Consider the following 17,757-nt stretch of genomic DNA (forward strand, 5'->3'; position numbering starts at 1 on the left):
TGTTTGGCTGCCTGAGGTAAAGGAGAAGACAAGCCCCTTCCCTAATCCCTATAAAGAAGCTGAGTAGTAGACATGCAAAGTACCTAAGCCTGTTGTTGTTGTTATGTGCCTTGAAGTTGTTTCCGGTGATCCTATCATACGGGTTTTCTTGGCAGCATTTGTTCAAAGGAGGTTTGCCGTCGCCTTCCTCTGGGGCTAACAGAGTGTGACCTGCCCAAGGTGACCCAGTGGGTTTCCATGGCTGAGCAAGGACTGAACTCTGGTCTCCAAAGTCATAGTCCAACTTTCAAACCACTACACCATGTTGGCTTTCTATCTAAGCCTAGCCAGGAGATAAGCTTCAAAGAAATCCCAGTGCTCCGAAGAAGCGAGACCAAAGCCTGCTTCCTTTTATTGCATGCTACCTAACCCATATACTTTTAGGCATTAGCATTAGACTATAAATGCAGCCTTTAAAAGTCTTTTTGATAACAGTACATACTTGGCTTGTCCAGTGATTTCTTCACTCCCTGAACTCACTTAAAGAGGGCTGGATGGGGACAAAGGTAGAGGCTGATCGCATGAACCAGCTGGCAGTTGCCTCCCTTTGCAAAAAGGCCCAGTGTGCGACTTTCCTCTATTTCTGCAGCAGTCATCTGAGATGCAAAGCCCTCCACACCTTCTGCAGTGAGAAAGCTTTACTTCTCATTCAGATAGCTCTCTCTAAGGCTGCTCTAAAGCTGCGTCTGCACTATAGGATCTTTTGCCACCACCAGATGCCCAGGTCACACTCCAAAGGCATTATGATGCAGCAACTTTGCTTAAATCTGAGCAGTCTGCATGACAACTGGATGGAGAAACTGCCCAGGAACCTGTTTGCTATCATCTTAAGTGCAGGAGATAAGTGATAGATAGAAAATACACTATTTTACGTTCTGTACATGACTGCCATCCAGGACTAGAAAATGGTATCGTAGTTTTAGAAATAAGTCCAGATACACACTAACCCACCTGCCTTCATACACCTGGAGAAATGTGTTGTCAAGAACTATCTTGCCTGGTAGCCTTGGAGCAATAACCCATTTTGGGAGAAAGGCAGAATATAAATCCCATAAATAAATAAATAAATATTAAACTACCACAATGAAAGGAGTATTTCTAAACCCATGTGTTGTTGTTGTGTGTCTTCCAACTTATGGCAAGTCAAAGGCAAACCTATCATGAAGTTTTCTTGGCAAGATTTGTTCTGAGGGGGCTTGCCTTTGCCTTCTTTTGAGGCTGAGAGACTGTGACTATGGCTCTAGAGACCAAGGTTTAAATCCCTACTCAGCTATGAAGATCAGTGAGTTTCCATGGCTGAGCATGGATTTAAAACCTGGTCTCTAGAGTCACAATCCAATGCTCAACCAACTATACCAGTGGTCCCCAAAGTGTGCCCTTTAAGAGATTTTGGACATCAGCTCCCAGAAACCTCATCCATGTTGGCCAATAATCTGGGATTCTGGGAGCTGAGGTCCAAAATCCCTTAAAGAGCACACTTTGGGGACCACTGAACTATACCATGCTGGCTGTCTACAGAACTGAAAAGTCCCCTTTCCTTTTTAACATCACTATTAACCTTTCCTAGTGTTTGATGAAAAGTGTAGCCTTCCTTTCCTAACCCTTCAGACTACATAAGGAGCAAGCTGAAGCCACATGCCTTAGTATTGCAACATCCAAGTGTTGTTAAATCGTTCTTCATCCTGCACAACATCATCATCACCGTGATGTTTTGGAATACGCTGAATGACTTTGCATAAGGATTGTCAGCTTATATGCAATATGATCTCCACACAAGGCCCAGAGTAGGCAAGTCACAGGGCCACACACCAGTGTTGGAAAAAGAACCGGGAAGGTAATCTATCCCTGCTTCTTGTGATGGCAGGATACTGTGCATTTAGATTCCTACTTGGATCTACATGTAAAAGTATTGTCTATTGACATATCAAGGAACCACAACACACATTTAAAAAGCTTATGGCATGTTCTATAAATATGCGCATGATTTCTTATGACCTCAGTGTTTAAGGTTTTCTAGGACCTGGACACAAGAAATTTGCTCCCATTCCTTAAACATTCTGGGTGCACTTTTCAGAACCTTTACCAGTCTATAATTTTGGAAATATGGCCATTAGAACTGTATACAGTATTAATAAATGATTGGACACAGCATAAACTGGCCACAAGTAATGCTGGGCAATGCATCCCTCTTGCAACGTTGTTGGATTGCAACTTCCATTAGACTCAGTCAAGCATCACTCTGGCACAGAGGCATTACAACCGCGGCAATTTTATTTCTGATACCTTTCCTAAACTGACACAAAGGCCTGCTACAGACTGCCAAAATAAAGCTGCTTCGGGTCTTTTTGGAGGTATGCTATTTAAATGACGCATGGGTCCTAAGAGTCCGGAGGTCGCGCCAAAGCCACACTCCATTCCTAAGCACTGGAGTGCAGCTTTGGTGCAGCTTCCGGATTCTTAGGATGCATGCATCATTTAAACAGCATACCTCCCAAAGAGACCCGAAGCAGCTTTATTTTGGCAGTCTGTAACAGGCCTTAAATAACCTAGCGTGGAATCAACCCTTTCCAGTGTTGTCATGTTCCTTCAAGTCATTTCTGATTTATGGTAACCCTAAGGCCAGGTTTTCTTGGCCAGATGTGTTCAGAGGGAGATTTGCCTTCACTGAGAGAATGTGACTTGTCCAGGGACACCTAGCAGGTTTCCAAGGCCAAGTAGATATTTGAACATTGGTTTCCAGAGTCATCGTTCAAGGTTCAAATCATGGTGGCTCACCTGCCCACATTTTAATTAAGCTGTTCAGTACAAGCCCAATATCTTTTCCTGGTCATGCACCAACAACTCAGATTTTATCAGCCAACACTGTGAAATTACAATTCATTTTTTACCCTAATGTGCATCACGTGACTGCTATCAATACTGACTAAAATTGCCATTTTATTACATATTTACCAAGTTTGTAGAGATCCTTATACAAGCTCTTGCAGTCCCTTTGTAATTTATCACTCCAAATCATTTGATGTAATCAGTCAAACTAACAACTTCACCATCCACCCATGACTCCAAGTCATCTATGAACTGGTTTAAAAACACCTATCTCAACACAAAGAGCCATGGCTAACCCTGTTTCATACATTCTTCGCCACATTTCAAACTTGGCTGAAAAAACAGGAGCAGATCCAGGACTAATTCACCAAACAAAGGATGCCTTTTGTGCCAAAATATCTTGTACTTTTACATACAAACGTCCATAACCGTGACGGCAAGAACTCCGGAACCGGAATTCTACATGATCTCAGGCATCATGACTACAGCATCTTGAAACAGGAACCATCCAGCCATAATCTCTGACAGATGTTCATCTAGACCAGGACCACATATAATGGTAAGGCAGGTTATGGGTTACTGAGTTTGGCTTCTTTTTTCAATGTCCATGCCCATCCTCACCATTATTTCTTAATAAGTTACAATCCTCACCTAGAAGCCCCAATTTTTGCTGGCTTAGAACGTATTCACATTATGACTTGTTGCTATGTCTGAAGCCAGACTCGTGACTTGTCCCTGGCTTGTTTTCCCACCTGCCACCCTGCCAAAGGGGAGAGAAAATACACTAGAAATTAGGAAAAACAAATTGATTTGCTCATGATCTGTGAGATCCATTCATAGTTAGAGAAATCGATAATGGCTAACATACATCACAACTTACAGTGCTGTGAGAATGCATCCTAAGCAGAGAAGATGCTTAAGTTTGATGAAGTAGCTAGGTCTATTGATGAAGACCCTTCCACTGACTGCACTGAAATACTAAGATTTATGGGAACCATGAAAAAGACTGAAAGCTTAAGATTCCACCTATCAAGGGCATCAGTGGGGTACTTACTGCACCGTAAGGATGCAATTACATATACAAACTGGCAGGTCCACTGTCAAATCATCGTACTTTCAGCTATTATTTCAGCAATTCTCAACCCAAAACTTGGAGGAATACACAGCATGCTCATTTACACTCTCCTCTCTTCTCAATCCCTTCCTCCTCCTTCTGGTTTGCCAGATAACAGAATGATGCAAAACCCAAATTGGGCAAACTGTAACTAGCACCAACGTTGTTTTGCTCTGCAAAGCAATGCCCCCAGAAATGGGTACTGACCACAGTTCAGACAATTTGGATATCCAGGAACATTAATCTAGCATTTGAATCATGCTTACAAGGTCAGTCTCTTACTCCAGTGTAACAACCCATCTTTCACAATAAGGTTTTCAAGGAAGTACGTTCTAGAGACATCAGTATAACTAAGGCCCCATACAGACTGCCAAAATAAAGCTGCTTCGGGTCACTTTGGAGGTATGCTGTTTAAATTATGCATGCATCATAAGAGTCCGGAAGCTGCGCCAAAGCTGCGCTCTAGTCCTTAGGACTGGATCGTGGCTTTGGCGTGGCTTCCGGACTCTTAGGACACATGCACCATTTAAACAGCATACCTCCAAAGTGACCCAAAGCAGCTTTATTTTGACCTGTCTGTATGGGGCCTTAGTCACATCTAAGTGTGCTTAGGATTGTAGCTTTAGTCATTCAAGTCCTGTCCCATCATTTTTCATCAATTCACAATTTGAGAAGAGCACAGTTTTTTAAAGTTGTGGTTTCTGTTATGGAATTCCCATCTGCTTATAGTTAAAATTGGCACAGTTCCTCCCTATCAGAGTGAAGCAGATACCTTCCTATGTTTCTTTTCTATTTTCAGTTAACTGACACTGAGTTCTGTCTAGCCAAGCTACAGTTTCAATGCCTTTTCACCTGCATCAGAATAACAAGATACAATTAAAACATGTATTCCTTTACTTTACTGTATGTCTGCCCCGGATCTGAATCCATTCAAATCATGCAACAGATCTTGATTATGGTCAGCAACTGGTCAACTAAATCCACAATGAACTATCTTTCCTTGACAAAATGATAAAGTTTAAAAGCAGAAACCAAGGCTGCTGGCTATGCTGGCAAAGCAAGATGGGTGATGTAGTCCAATACATCTGGAGAGTGTCAGGTCAAGGGAAGGCAGACATAAAACAATGCAAAACCTCTGAATATGACATAAGACATACTATTAGCAAGACAGGAAGCATTCTCAATAACAGCTCACTACCATAACATCCAAACTCACAGTCATGCCATATGCAGCCATGGTATTATGTGTCACACTGCTGTCTCACCTGGCAAAAACTTCAACTCTGAATCCATTGGCATGACCTGAAAGCATTGTGCTGAGTAAACACAATGTCTTCACACTATAGCTGCTGTATAGAAAAGCACTGGAGTGATTGAAGTATTGAATTAGGGCTGAAAGAAAGGAATCTGTACTCTACCCTAAAGCTGAGTGGCCTTGGTCAGTTACTGTCTCTTTGCTAAGCTGTTCCATAGGGCTGCTACATGGATAAAAACTAGGACAACCATGTATGTCACTTTGAGGTCCTTGGAGAAAAAGGAGGACATCATGCGATAAATTAGTAACAACTTAGACAAAGAAAGAGCCCCAAATGGTTCCTATACCTCAGTTACATTTTTGTGATAGAAGCCTCAGAGAGAAAGAGTACAGAAGACAGAAATGTAATTATTCTTTAATATTCATGAGTGTGATTTGAGGAAATTTCCCTCGGGACAAAAGAACAACACTGCCGGTTTCTGGCTTTCATTAGACCCAAACGCAACGTGTTTGATCTGATGGAGTTTACTCACCAGAGGTAAACACACCACTATTTAGACAAGAAGGAACTGAGATAACCTCAACCTCTACACAATTGTAGTCTTGTTAAGTATGCTGAGGTGTGTCAAAACAAAAAAGGAGCAGGGAGGGAAATATTTCTTGCTATTACTATTTCCCCCTAAAGCAGCAAAACATGAATTTAGACCTGGGGAAATCACTAATGCATATACTGTATAGAATTGGAAGAGATTTCAAGGGGCATCCAGTCCAATCCCATTCTGCCATGCAGGAACTCACAATCCAAGCATCCCTGACGGATGGTCTCTGTTTAAAGACCTCCAAAAAGGGTAGATTGGAAAGAAAAACAGCAGAATTGGAATTCATCCATAAACTACAGTCTCACAGCAATGGACTGAACAGGGACTATGGCTTCCTGACTCTCTCCACACATTTCAACACTATCTGACCCCATCCTCATGGAAGCACCCTGCACTCATCTATTCTCTTCACCTATAGGCTAGTTTCCATTGCCAAACTGGTCTTGCCTCTTCATTTCCATACCCAATGGCCAAGTCCCCAATGTCTTTGTTCACTAACAACCATCATTAACACTGGACTGGCTACTTCATTTCCATACACAAAGGATTTTGGATTGATATTCTCACATACCAATGGCATATATATGTCTGCCCCTGGTTTCCACTTCACTAAAAGCATCTGAGGAAGTAGACTGAAGCCTACAAAAGGTCATGCTGCCAACTTCTTTCTTCCAGTTAAGTCTCAAAGGTGCTACAAGATCTCTCTGTCCACACACTGTTTTGCAAAAGAGAGGTCCCTGTTGAGATGCAAATCGACCTTAAATGCCCTGGACTTCGAAGATCTCCTTACTACAGCATGGCCAGAAGGAGGAGGAATCTGCCTGCAAAAGATATATCCTCCCCAGCATAACATCTTCACTAAGGACTGAAACAACATGCAGGCGTCTGACTAACATCCCCAATTGTGTTTTTTCCCTCCTGTTTGGTTTGTAACATCCTGCCTGATGAAGAAGCCCATGGAGCTTCAAAAGCTTGCAACAAGTATATTTGTGCATTTCGGTTGGCCAATAAAGGTATCCCTGATGGATTTTTGTTTGCATTTGTTACATGACCAACACAGCTACCCCTGAATATCTCCCAAAGAGGCCAGATTGCCATCTGTTGGGTATGCTTTGATGGTGAGTTCCTGCATGGCAGAATGGGGTTGGACCGGATGGCCCTTGAGGTCTCTTCCAACTCTATGGTTCTGACTTTTTGAAGCAGCTTTTGTACCCAAAATACATCTCCAGCAGAACCATTTACCTGTAACAGACATGGCAATGCCCAGCCACCCTTCACCCATTGCGCCCCATTGTAACCAAGGAGCCCCAAGCTCACCTCATCCGCGCTCAGCTCCTCCATTGCTTTCCTCTTAATGGTGAAAGGTGTGTGGGGAAAGGGGAGGCTCTGGACTTCCCTTCAGGGGTGCCTTGCTTGCTTCCTTGCTTGAAGGACAAGAGAGAGTCTCTCCAGGGAATATTCCTCTCCTGCTGCTGCCTCTTTTCCTAGGAAGGTCTCAGAATTGCATAGTCAGGGGTTAAAGAGCAACACCACAGAAGACGGTTCCTCTCCTCCTTCTCAGCTTCCTTCCCTCGCTTTAGCTAGAGAGCATCAACAAACAAAACAAACACACACAAACACAAACACCAGCCTCCTCCGATAGTCAAAGCTTCCTTCGCTATCTCTACTTACAATCCTCTGGCGTTTGGAAAGCCTCTTTTCATAGGCACTTGAAACCAAGGTAAGCGGCTCCTATTTTGGAAACCGGTCTCTGTTTTTGAAACCGGCCTTTCAGCTTTTCGGGGCCTGAGCCTACCTGACTCCTATACTACAGAGATACTACCAATCTGCAGGTACTGCCAACCTGCTTCTTTGTGGGCCTAAGCCTGTCTCCTATACTACCAATCTGCTTTCTGGTTGGGCCTAAGCCTACCTACCTCCTATATACAGAGATACTACCGACCTGCAGATACCACCAATCTCCTTTTCAGTTGGGCCTAAGCCTCTCTGTCTCCTATACTACAGGGATACTACTCCTTTTCTGTTGGGCCTCAACTTCCCTGTCTCGTATTCTACAAAGATACTACCAATCTGGAGACACTGCCAACCTGCCTTTTTGTTGGGCCTAAGCCTGCCTATCCCCTGTACTACAGAGATACTACTGATCTGGGCCTAAGGCTACCTGTCTCCTGTACTACAGAGATACTACTGATCTGGGCCTAACTCTCCCTGTCTCCTGTACTAGAGAGATACTACCAGCCTGCTTCTCCTTTGGGCCTAGGCCTGCTTGTCTCCTATTCTCCCTACAGAGACCCCAGTGGGGTTCCAGAGAGCCCCAAAGGCTGCTCACAGACCCGGCAGGGAAGGTCCTGGACCAGCTAGAACCCTCCTCCTGCGAGGAGCCCTATAGAGATGCTCCGAGGTGGGCTTTCAAACCCGCCAGACTCCGCTCGGGGCTCCTCCCAAGCCTTTGCCTCCACACTGCGGCCTTATTCTAGCCCAGAGTCTCTCTCCTTCGCCGCCCCTCCTCGACCTCAGGCTGCCTTCCGAGTCCCTCAGGAAACCTATCAGTCCCATAGAGACAGAGGCGCCCAGACAGCCGCTCCCTCTACCAGCCTCGCATCCCCTCAGCGGACCCCAAGGCCCGCTTCCCCCCACGAAAACCGCGGCTCTTCCTCCGCTTCCCCGGCTCCTGGCTCCCCTCGCGGAGATCAGGCATCAAAACAAGGCGGCGGCGAAGGCAGCAATAGGAGCACCAGCAGCAGCAGCAGCGGCGGCCATCTTGACGTCGGATCACGTGACCCGCTCCTCCTCCTTTCTGCCGCCGCTCAGTTCTCCAGCGTGTGCGTGCGTGGTATGCGCGCGCGCGTGCACTAGCCGGCGTGCGTTTGCGTGCGCGCGCGCGGACGCAAGTCAGCCGCTCCAGCCCCCGCCCCGCGCGTTGATATTAGCCAATGAGGTGGGAGGAGCCTCCTCCAGCCAATCCGTCGTAGCAGCTGTGAAAAGAGGCAGAGGTGGCTCACCACGCATGCGCCAATAGGAAAGAAGAAGCAGCGCCCGTCTCCTCCTGAAGGAGGAAGGGCTGCTCCATAGCAACAGGGGCGGGGCCAAGTGAGGGGCGTGGTTTTGCTGAGGCGGGAAAAAAGAGTTGAGGATGAAAGAAAGGAAGGGGGCGGGGCTTATTCCTGAGGGAAATAATTGTGAGGGAAAAGTAATAATAAAGAGCAAATTGGTTGCAATAAAAAGATTCGTTCTCTTTATTTCGACATATATATATATATATATAGTTAGTTTATATTAAATCTTTATATGTTATATACATAGATATATATTAACTACTGTATATATTTATTATCTATATTAAAGTGGCTTAGGTCCAATATTTAGATATTTATATACAGTATCTTTATATAATGTTATATCATTTATTTTAAATCTTTATCTATATTTAATGTGTATATATGTATATAAAATATATATTTATCATCTGTATTAAAGTGACATAGGTCCAACATTTAGATGTTTATATATATATATATATATATATATAAAAACATTTATCTACAGTATATTCAATTTTTATATTAAATATAGATTAATATACAGTATTATATATATATATTGAATATATATTTATTATCTATATTACAGTGACTTAGGTCCAATATTTGGACATTTACATGTCTCTATAGAATAATATATTATTGTATCATCTATATTAAATCTTTATATTAAATATATATTAATATATATTAAATATACATTTATTATCTATATTACAGTGACTTTGGTCCAATATTTGGACATGTATATATAATTTATCTATATTAAATCTATCAATATATTGATTATATTAAAGTGACTTTGGTCCAATATTAGGACGTTTATATATCATTTATCTATATAATGTATACAGTTATATTTAACTATAAATATATATTTAATATGACTATGACTCTGGAGACTAGGGTTCGAATCCTGGCTCTGCTGTGGAAACCTAGCGAGTGGCTTTGAACAAGTCTCTCTCTCTCTCTCTCTGTCTTATAGCGATGACAACAATAACAAAAAACCTGAAGAAAGTGGCCAAGAAAACCTCATGACAGCTTCGCCTTGGGACCCCAAACGTCTCCACATCCTTTTTGAATTGCGGGGCCCAGAACTGGACGCTTGATTATTCCAGGTGAGGCCTGACCAGAGCAGAATACAGTGGCTCTATGACTTCTCTTGATCTAGACACTATATTTCTGTTGATGCAACCTAAAATCGTATTGGCCTTTTTAGCTGCCACATCCTCACTGTTGGCTCATGTTCAACTTGCGGTCTACTAGGACTCCTAGATCCCTTTTTCACATACTCTTGTTATGTCTACTTCCTCAGATGCATTTGGGAATTAGAAGTGTTTGTTTGTTTTGCTATTTGTACTGAAAAAGAAAGCATTCGAAGATAAAGAGTTTCAAAATCCCAGCACAGCTGCTGTTTTGTTTAAAGCACAGAGCAGAGGCCATCTAGCGGCGCAGACATGGCAGGAGCTGCTTCAGCTTTTCTTCTTAGAAGCATCCGTTATTTCCATCTCGCCTTTCTTCCCAATCGCTCTCAAGGGAACATCAGGCCTGCAGCCTGATTTTAATGGAAGAAATCCAGAAAGTAGGATGGGTTGGTAAAAGGCAGCCAGCTTTTATGCAGGGCCAAGCCAAAACATTTTCCTGCCTGAGTGAGAGGAAGGAGGTAGTGCCATTCCTCCACTCCATTTAAATACTTCACCAAACCCATGTACTCCAGCTGTCCTAAATTGGGTAGACAGTTCTGCTTAAACCTTTGCCATATCACCTTTTCATCTGCTTTTAAAACGTCCCAGATCCTTTCTCCTCTTCCTCCCACTTTCCCCTTTTGTCCTCAGCTTCCTTCAATGGCTGCAAACTGAGCTCCAAATGCAAAAGGTGTTTGCGCTCTATTAATCCAGCCAAAGGAGAGGGCATAATCCTGCCCTTCCCAGTATGGTCAGGCAAAAGCAGCCTACTGCATCTACTAGCTTTGCGTGTTTTTCTTCTTTTGCTATCTTGACCATACTCTGATGTTGCTTGCTTGGCTACATGCAACTTGGTTTTCATCAGTGAAATGTTGTTGCAAACTACAAATCCCAGGATTTCTGCAGGATAGAGGCATGCCTGTTAATGAGATCTTAGTATGAAGGAGACATAACCAGACTGTGAGTTAGAGCTCTACTATTACTCTTTGAGAATTAGAGGTCCAAAAGCTTAGTCAAGGTCCTGTGACCCATTTCACATCCAAACAATGTTTGGATAATTAGCACACTATTATAAGAACTACTAAAGACTCCCAGATATGTTGCCCATCATCCCCTTTAATGAAGGGAATACATTAAGTGCAGTAACAGTCGCCACGTTTGTTTCCGGCTGGAATGTTTTTACAAAGAGCAAAGGAGGAGGGAGAAAAGGGCAGTACTGCTCACTGAGTGTTGCTAAGGAACAAGTTTTCTCCATGTTGTTGTTTTTTTCTTTCCCCAGGGATATCGTCTCTTGAACTTCATCCTCTCTTGAAGACTTGCCTGCTGACTTGATCCTCACACCGGAGTTCCTGCACAAAAAAGAGTTATCATATCAAATAACCAACATTAAGGTTCTGCAACAAAATTATCCTGCCCAGAAGATGGAGTAAGTAGCCAGCCTCATTAGAACAAATAAAGAAGGCATTTCAGAGCCAGTGTGGTTTAGTGGTTCGAGTGTTGGGCTAGGCATCATGGGAGTTCTGGGTTCAAATCCAGGCTCAGAAAAGCACTGAGGGATCTTGGGCAAGTCATATCTTCTGTTTCTTAGAGGAAGGTAACGCCAAACCTCTTCTGAAGCCATCTTGCAGAGAAAACCCTTACAGGGTTTCCGTAAGTAGAGATTAGACTCTATACAGTTTGTAGTTCTGCTGCATTCTACACTTGCCTATTGCTTTCAGGTTGACTTCTTTCTCCATCCTGAACAGAAACCATACATCTCCTGGTGGTTTAAAATACATGATGACCTCAATATGGATGGAAACACTGAGCTAGGTTCCCTTTTTAGTTTCCCCTACAATAAGTTAAGAGTTACCTTTTGGAAGGAGACTGATCATCATGTGGCAAATCAACATTAAATAAATTGGCTATAATTTGACTGTGGAGACACTTTCAGATCAAAAATATTTATATATAGCACATTTTGAGGGGTTGATTTGTCTCTTGGAGATCTAGTAGGACACTCATAATCTAGATCAGCAATATGTAGACATTCATTCCTGAACCACTTACCAAGTAGAGTTCATCCCCTTCTATCCAGTGCGACCAACCTCTGTTCTTCTTTTCCCCGGTCTGGACACAAACAAGCCTATCGTTTTCCCAGGTAACCACACTCTGCCATTTTTAGTAGGGAGGAAAGAGAGAAGTACAGTCAGAATATTCAAGTCCTGGTTGAACTTGCAACTGTTTTTCTGCCCTGCAACCCCGCATTTGTTTTTACATAAGAGAGCCTTCCCTGACTTGAAGGTGCCCTCCAGATATGTTGCACTACAGTCCCCATTATCCCCAGGAGGCTGGTGATTAGAGATTATGGGAGCCATCACCTAGGATATCTAGTAAATACTGCCAAGTTGGGGAAGGCTGGTTAGGAATACATTAGGTTTCTGATAGAAAAGCTGGCAACCCTGTTGTCCATCTCTCCTGATTTGGCAAGAGACAGTCCTGACTAATCCCGACAGTCATTCTGCTTTCTCAGCTGCATTTAAAATGTCCCATTTTCTATCTCCTCCTCCCATTTCCCCCCTTTCTCCTCTGAGTATATTCAGACTTTAAAAAATGGGGAGGGGGGAACTACCCTAAATGTACCAGATCCCATCTGATCTTGGAAGATAACTTAGGGTCAGCTCTGGTTAGCCCTTGGATGGAGACAGTCAATGAAAACCAGGTGCTGTAGGCTATATTTCAGAGGAAGGAACTGGCAAAACCACCTCTGAATATTCCTGCCTAGGAAAACCATATGAAATTTATGGGGTTACCATAATTTGACAGTTGACTTGCAGACACACACACACACACTAGTAAGAACCAGTGTGGTGTAGTGGTTTGAGCGTTGGACTGTGACTCTTGAGAACAGGGCTTGAATCCACCCTCAACCAAGTAAACCCAGTCATGCTTTCTCTGTCTCAGAGGAAGGCAAAGACAAACATCCTTCTGAATAAATTCCTCCAGGGTTGCCATAAGTCAGAAATGACTTGAAGGCACACAACAACAACGATACACTTACACATATTTCCAATTAAGGGTGCACATTTGGATCTTTTCAGTGCTTCTCACCTTGCATTTTCTGTTGTCCAAACCTTTGTTGTCTTCTTCAAACTCCTCTCCAATTTTGAACTGGACAAAATAGTTTCGGAAAGTACTTGTTGTGCTGATAGTAAAGGAGTCTCCCTCCTGTTTTATCACCTTCTGTGGCTTCAGCATTTTTGCTATCTTGCGAGTGGCAAAGTCAATACCTTTGTGGAGAGAGATGTTAACACATCCAGATTATCCATCACTTATTCTACACGCTGGATTTTCTGCTTATACTGACAACCAGCTGTTTGCCCACACTACTTCCATCCCACCTGCCCAAGCTAGCTTTAAAGTTTATATTCAGTTCAACTTTTGCATTTGATTGGGTTTATCCATATCATTTATCATTTAACAGATGAAAACTGAGACACGTGTGGCTCATCATAACAAAAGTTAGGAAGAACACAAGCACAAGATAAGAAAAATCCAGGTAAGAGATTAGGTTTATCCATACTCTTTATAATTTAACATATGAAAACTCAGACATGTGTGGCCAAGCAACAAGAGGACAAAAGTTATGAATTGAGAACACACAAAACTTATTTATGTACTGAGTTTAAGAAAGCTTATTGGGGGGAGTCTTGCTGAGTGAACTGAGTGCAAACTGCATTGCATTTTGATCTCAGTTTGCAGCAAAATAAGTAAATCAAAGATGAATGAAAGCAGGGGAAGAGGAGAGAGATACTGGGACACTTGAGAAGATGAGATGGCAGAGGATTAACCAGGGAAGTTTCTGCCAAACTAGGGCAGTTGGAGTGTGTGTTATAGCTTGACTGTTAGTACAGGGATACCTTGGTTAATGAAACACACATGTTTCTGGGCTTTCCCGCATCATACACACACAAAGAGCAGCACTTAAACATACATCAATAAACATGTTGGTAAGGCAGGCTTATTTCCTTTCTGGTTTCCTGTTCATGCATGTTCAGTAACACATTCTGGAGGTAACTGTTGCTTACCTTGCCTGTTGTAGGTAGGCACACATGGCTGTAGTAGGATCAGCTAGAATCCCACTTTGTTCTACTTAAAGTTTCATTGCATTGCTTACTGCAGAGACACTGCTGCAACCTGACAACAAAAGCCTGCGTTTCTCCAGCCTCCCTTCACCATCCTCCCAGCACTAATTCTACCTTAAAAAATACCAGCTAGACAGAGGACAAGGAGGAAAATTGGGGCTGAGAGGGCAAAAAAAAGCTGTCGTTAAAAAGCAGCTTCTTTGTTGAAGGTTTTATTAACTGAAATATACCTGCACAGCATTCAGGATGGCTCATAGGAACCGCATGCACAAAACAAGTACAGGATACATTCAAAACACAATTAACTGCGATGAAATAAACGTATGCGAAGGGGAGATAACTGCATCAACTGTTACAAAAAAATCCGAATTATTCAAAGCCTGCCTTTAAAATTAAATATATAATTGCACAGATAGTTCTTGAGCAGAGAGAAAAACTTCTACATCCAGGCTTTGTGTGGATATTTTTAAAGGTGAAAAGAGGAGTCAACACACTAACAATGCTGTATTTACTTACCCAAGGCCAACATATAACCTTCAAAGTTGTCACTGCTGACAAGGTTCCAGGTGCCACTGAAATCCATAGGCATGGCTTAAGGAAGACACTCAAGACAACCAGAAAATAGACAAATGCCAGTTGTAGCCACTCGCTCTTCATTTATAAGGGAAACAGGGGAGGGCTGTAGGCAGGACATGTTGCGAATTGGGCCAGATCAGCAGCAGCTGGAAAAGTGGAGGACAAAGTTCATCTTGGCTGAAATCGCCTTTTTTTTTTTTTTGTAGAACTAAAGTGAGTGTTTCATGAGTCATACGCAAGGTTGTGAAGCAGCGAGAGCACAGTTTGACCTCTTTGGTAACACACACACAAAAAAGCAGAGAATGTGAAGCAAAGCTGGGGTTTAGATCAAAGATCTGTCTTTAGACCTGTGTGACCTTAGTAGAACATTGTGGTACATTCTGCAGCATGGATTGGTTGTCGTTGTTTGCTGTCAAGTCAACTTCGATTTATGCCAACCCTATGAATGAAAAGGTCTAAATACCCTAAAGGCACCAGGTCCTGTCCGATCTTGGAAGCTAACCAGGGTCAGTCTGGGTTAGTATTTGTATGGGAGACTGCCAATGCACACCATGTGCTGGAGGCTATATTTCAGAGGTAGGAACTGACAACACCACCTCTGAGTTTTCCTTGCCTAAAAAAACTCTGTGAAGGAGATGATTTGAAGGCAAGCACACTCATATAATGCATCTGAGGAAGCAGACTTTAGTCTACGAAATCTCCTGCTGCCAACTTCTTTCAGTGAGTCTCAAAGGCGTTACAAGATCTTTGGCCATATCTTTGAATTTACACACACATAAATGAAGATCCCTAGTCATCAACTGCTTTGCTCAGGTCTTGCAAACTCAAGGCATCTGTGGCTTCCTGGATTGAATCAATCCACCTGGAATGCAGCCTTCTTCTTTTCCTACTGCCTCCCACTTTTCCTAGCATTAGCCTCTTTTCCAGTGAGTCATCTCCAAATACAAAGGCCTCAGTTAATTGTCTGTTCTCATCATTGTTCAGGCTTGAAAGACCGCAGTCATGTACTTTTTTAGCAGCACAGGTAGCAAGGTGTTTTTAACTAACAGTTGTGTGTCAAAATGTTCACCTACTCCTGGCTTTTTCACAGACATCTTAATCAGTGACCTCTGTGGTTCTTTGTTGTTGTGTGCCTTCACGTCATTTCTGACTTATGGCAATCTTAAAACAAACTATCATGTTTGCCGTTGTCATCCTCTGAGGCTGAGAGAGTAAGACTTGGGACCACGGAGTACAGTATTGGTTTGAGTATTGGTCTAGGACCAGGGTTTGAATTCATGCTCAGCCATGGAAACACACTGGGTGATCTTGGGCAAGTCACACTCTCTTAGCCATAGAGGGAAGAAGTAGCAAACTCCCTCTGAATCTTGCCTAGAAAACCCCATTAGTCCTCTGAAGATCTCTTCCCTGGGACTCAGGGAGCAAGGAAGGAGGGGAAAGGGGCTTGGTCAGTGAAACAGCCATTTTGGTCAATATTGCTCACTTGAGGTTAGCCAAATGTTGCTAAGGGAGAGCACTCTTGCACTAGTTTCTCCATGTCCTTGTCCTCAGAGATATCATTGTTTTAGCTCCTTACTATCCTGAAAACTTGCTTGCTGATTTTGCCCTTACACCAGAGTCCCTGTATGAGGAAGAGATACTACCAAATAGAGCCAGCGTGGTGTAGTGTTGCAGCAGGCTGAATGTGAGACTATGTAGAAATAACACAGTTCGATGCTACTTTTAGTGCTGTAGCTCCATCCGATGAAATCCTGGGATTTGTAGGATTTACAGGGTCTTTAGCCTTATTGTCAGAATAAATGTTGGCAACTGCAGCCCAACAACATCCAGAGGGCTGTGCAATTCCCACTCTGTTTTAGGCCAGTATCCTGTTTGTAACATTAGCCAGTCAGAAGTATCTCTGGAAAGTTTATGGAGGCAAAAGCCTCCCTCGGCTCTTTGCACCTCAAAATCTCTTTCTTCTCCTTCCTTTTCAGCTTATTTGTATGCCACTTTGCTACAGACTTGTGCACAAAGCAGCTTACAATGTATAAAAACACAGTAGTGCCTTCAAGTCATTTCTGATTTATGGTGAGCCTAAGGTGAAGCTATTATGGGGTTTCTCTAGGTAGGATTTGTTCAGAGGAGGTTTGCCATTGCCTTTCCCTGAGGCTGAGAGCATGTGACTTGACCAAGGTCCCCCAGGGCATTTAATGGCCAGGCTAGGAACTGAACCCTGGTCTCCAGAGTCATAGTCCAAGACTCAAACCACTGCACCACACTGGCTGTCAGGATCGGAGTTAGCTATTCACTGCCACAAGATCCTTGCATGATTATTTGCATAGTTAGCCATCAGTGGGTCTTTTTAAAAATAGGATCAGAGGTAGCTGTTTAAAAAAACCCACTGATAGCAGACAATATAAAGTTATCAGTAGCAGTTAGCAGCAATAATCCTGCAAGGATCTTGTGGCAGTGAATTTTGAAAGCTCTTTATGCATTGTGTGGAGGAGGAGCTCTTCCTTCCTGAATGTAAAGCTCATCAATTGCATAGGGTGACTCTGAATTCCTATGGCAGTGGTCTCTCAGAATCTTAGTCCATACTCAAATCACTACAAACTTTGGCCCTCCAGGTGTTTTGGACTTCAACTCCCAGAAGCCCCAGCCAGCTAGGTCAATAGTCAAGAATTCTGGGACCTGGAGTTCAAAACATCTGGAGGAGGACCAGAGTTTAGAGAACTTTGTGCCTACCCCACATTGTTCCTCTTGGGAAGAGCAGGGTTGGGAGTGATACTTTGATCATCCTCTGACCCATGACAGAGACCAGAGGAACCTTCAGCCTCAGGGCTGACCTCAGACATTTTGCTGCCTGAGGGAAACATGGCACTCTCAACTCCCATTCTATATGCAAAAGCCAACTGTGACAGCAATTGAAAGTTTCTTCCGCTTTGGTAAGAGGGCAGTGGCTGCTATTACAGGCAGCTGGCAGTATTTTAGGATGCAAAACAGGCTGCACAAGACTC

The 17,757-nt window shown here is 43.1% G+C and overlaps 2 protein-coding genes across 3 annotated transcripts in view; both read right to left on the bottom strand.

The window, feature by feature from the left end:
* The window catches only part of UBE4B (ubiquitination factor E4B), a 37,812-nt gene extending 29,166 nt beyond the window's left edge, over positions 1-8,646 (bottom strand). The window contains exon 1 of one of the 2 annotated variants that reach the window (XM_042478277.1): positions 7,151-8,646. In XM_042478277.1, coding sequence (XP_042334211.1) covers positions 7,151-7,174 — 24 coding nt within the window. In that variant the 5' untranslated portion in view covers positions 7,175-8,646. The remainder of the gene's footprint in view (positions 1-7,150) is intronic. The other variant, XM_042478278.1, reaches the window with a different exon arrangement.
* A 2,508-nt stretch (positions 8,647-11,154) lies between these two features.
* Positions 11,155-14,911, bottom strand: RBP7 (retinol binding protein 7). Its single transcript, XM_042479747.1, has 4 exons — positions 14,699-14,911; positions 13,149-13,327; positions 12,108-12,209; positions 11,155-11,407 (listed from the first exon to the last, which is right to left on the bottom strand). The coding sequence occupies exons 1-4, from the start codon at positions 14,769-14,771 to the stop codon at positions 11,357-11,359; spliced, it is 405 nt and encodes a 134-aa protein (XP_042335681.1). The 5' UTR covers positions 14,772-14,911; the 3' UTR covers positions 11,155-11,356.
* Between the last annotated feature and the right edge of the window lie 2,846 nt (positions 14,912-17,757).

The sequence above is a fragment of the Sceloporus undulatus genome, chromosome 7 (genome assembly GCF_019175285.1).
Source record: "Sceloporus undulatus isolate JIND9_A2432 ecotype Alabama chromosome 7, SceUnd_v1.1, whole genome shotgun sequence".
NCBI lineage: Eukaryota > Metazoa > Chordata > Lepidosauria > Squamata > Phrynosomatidae > Sceloporus > Sceloporus undulatus.

Coding starts and splice junctions, on each gene's coding strand:
- RBP7 (XM_042479747.1), bottom strand. CDS start 14,771: ATGCCTATGGATTTCAGTGGCACCTGGAACCTTGTCAGCAGTGACAAC. Junction 13,328..14,698: donor AGGTTATATGTTGGCCTTGG/GTAAGTAAATAC, acceptor CTCTCCACAAAG/GTATTGACTTTGCCACTCGC. Junction 11,408..12,107: donor AAGGGGATGAACTCTACTTG/GTAAGTGGTTCA, acceptor TTTTTTGTGCAG/GAACTCCGGTGTGAGGATCA.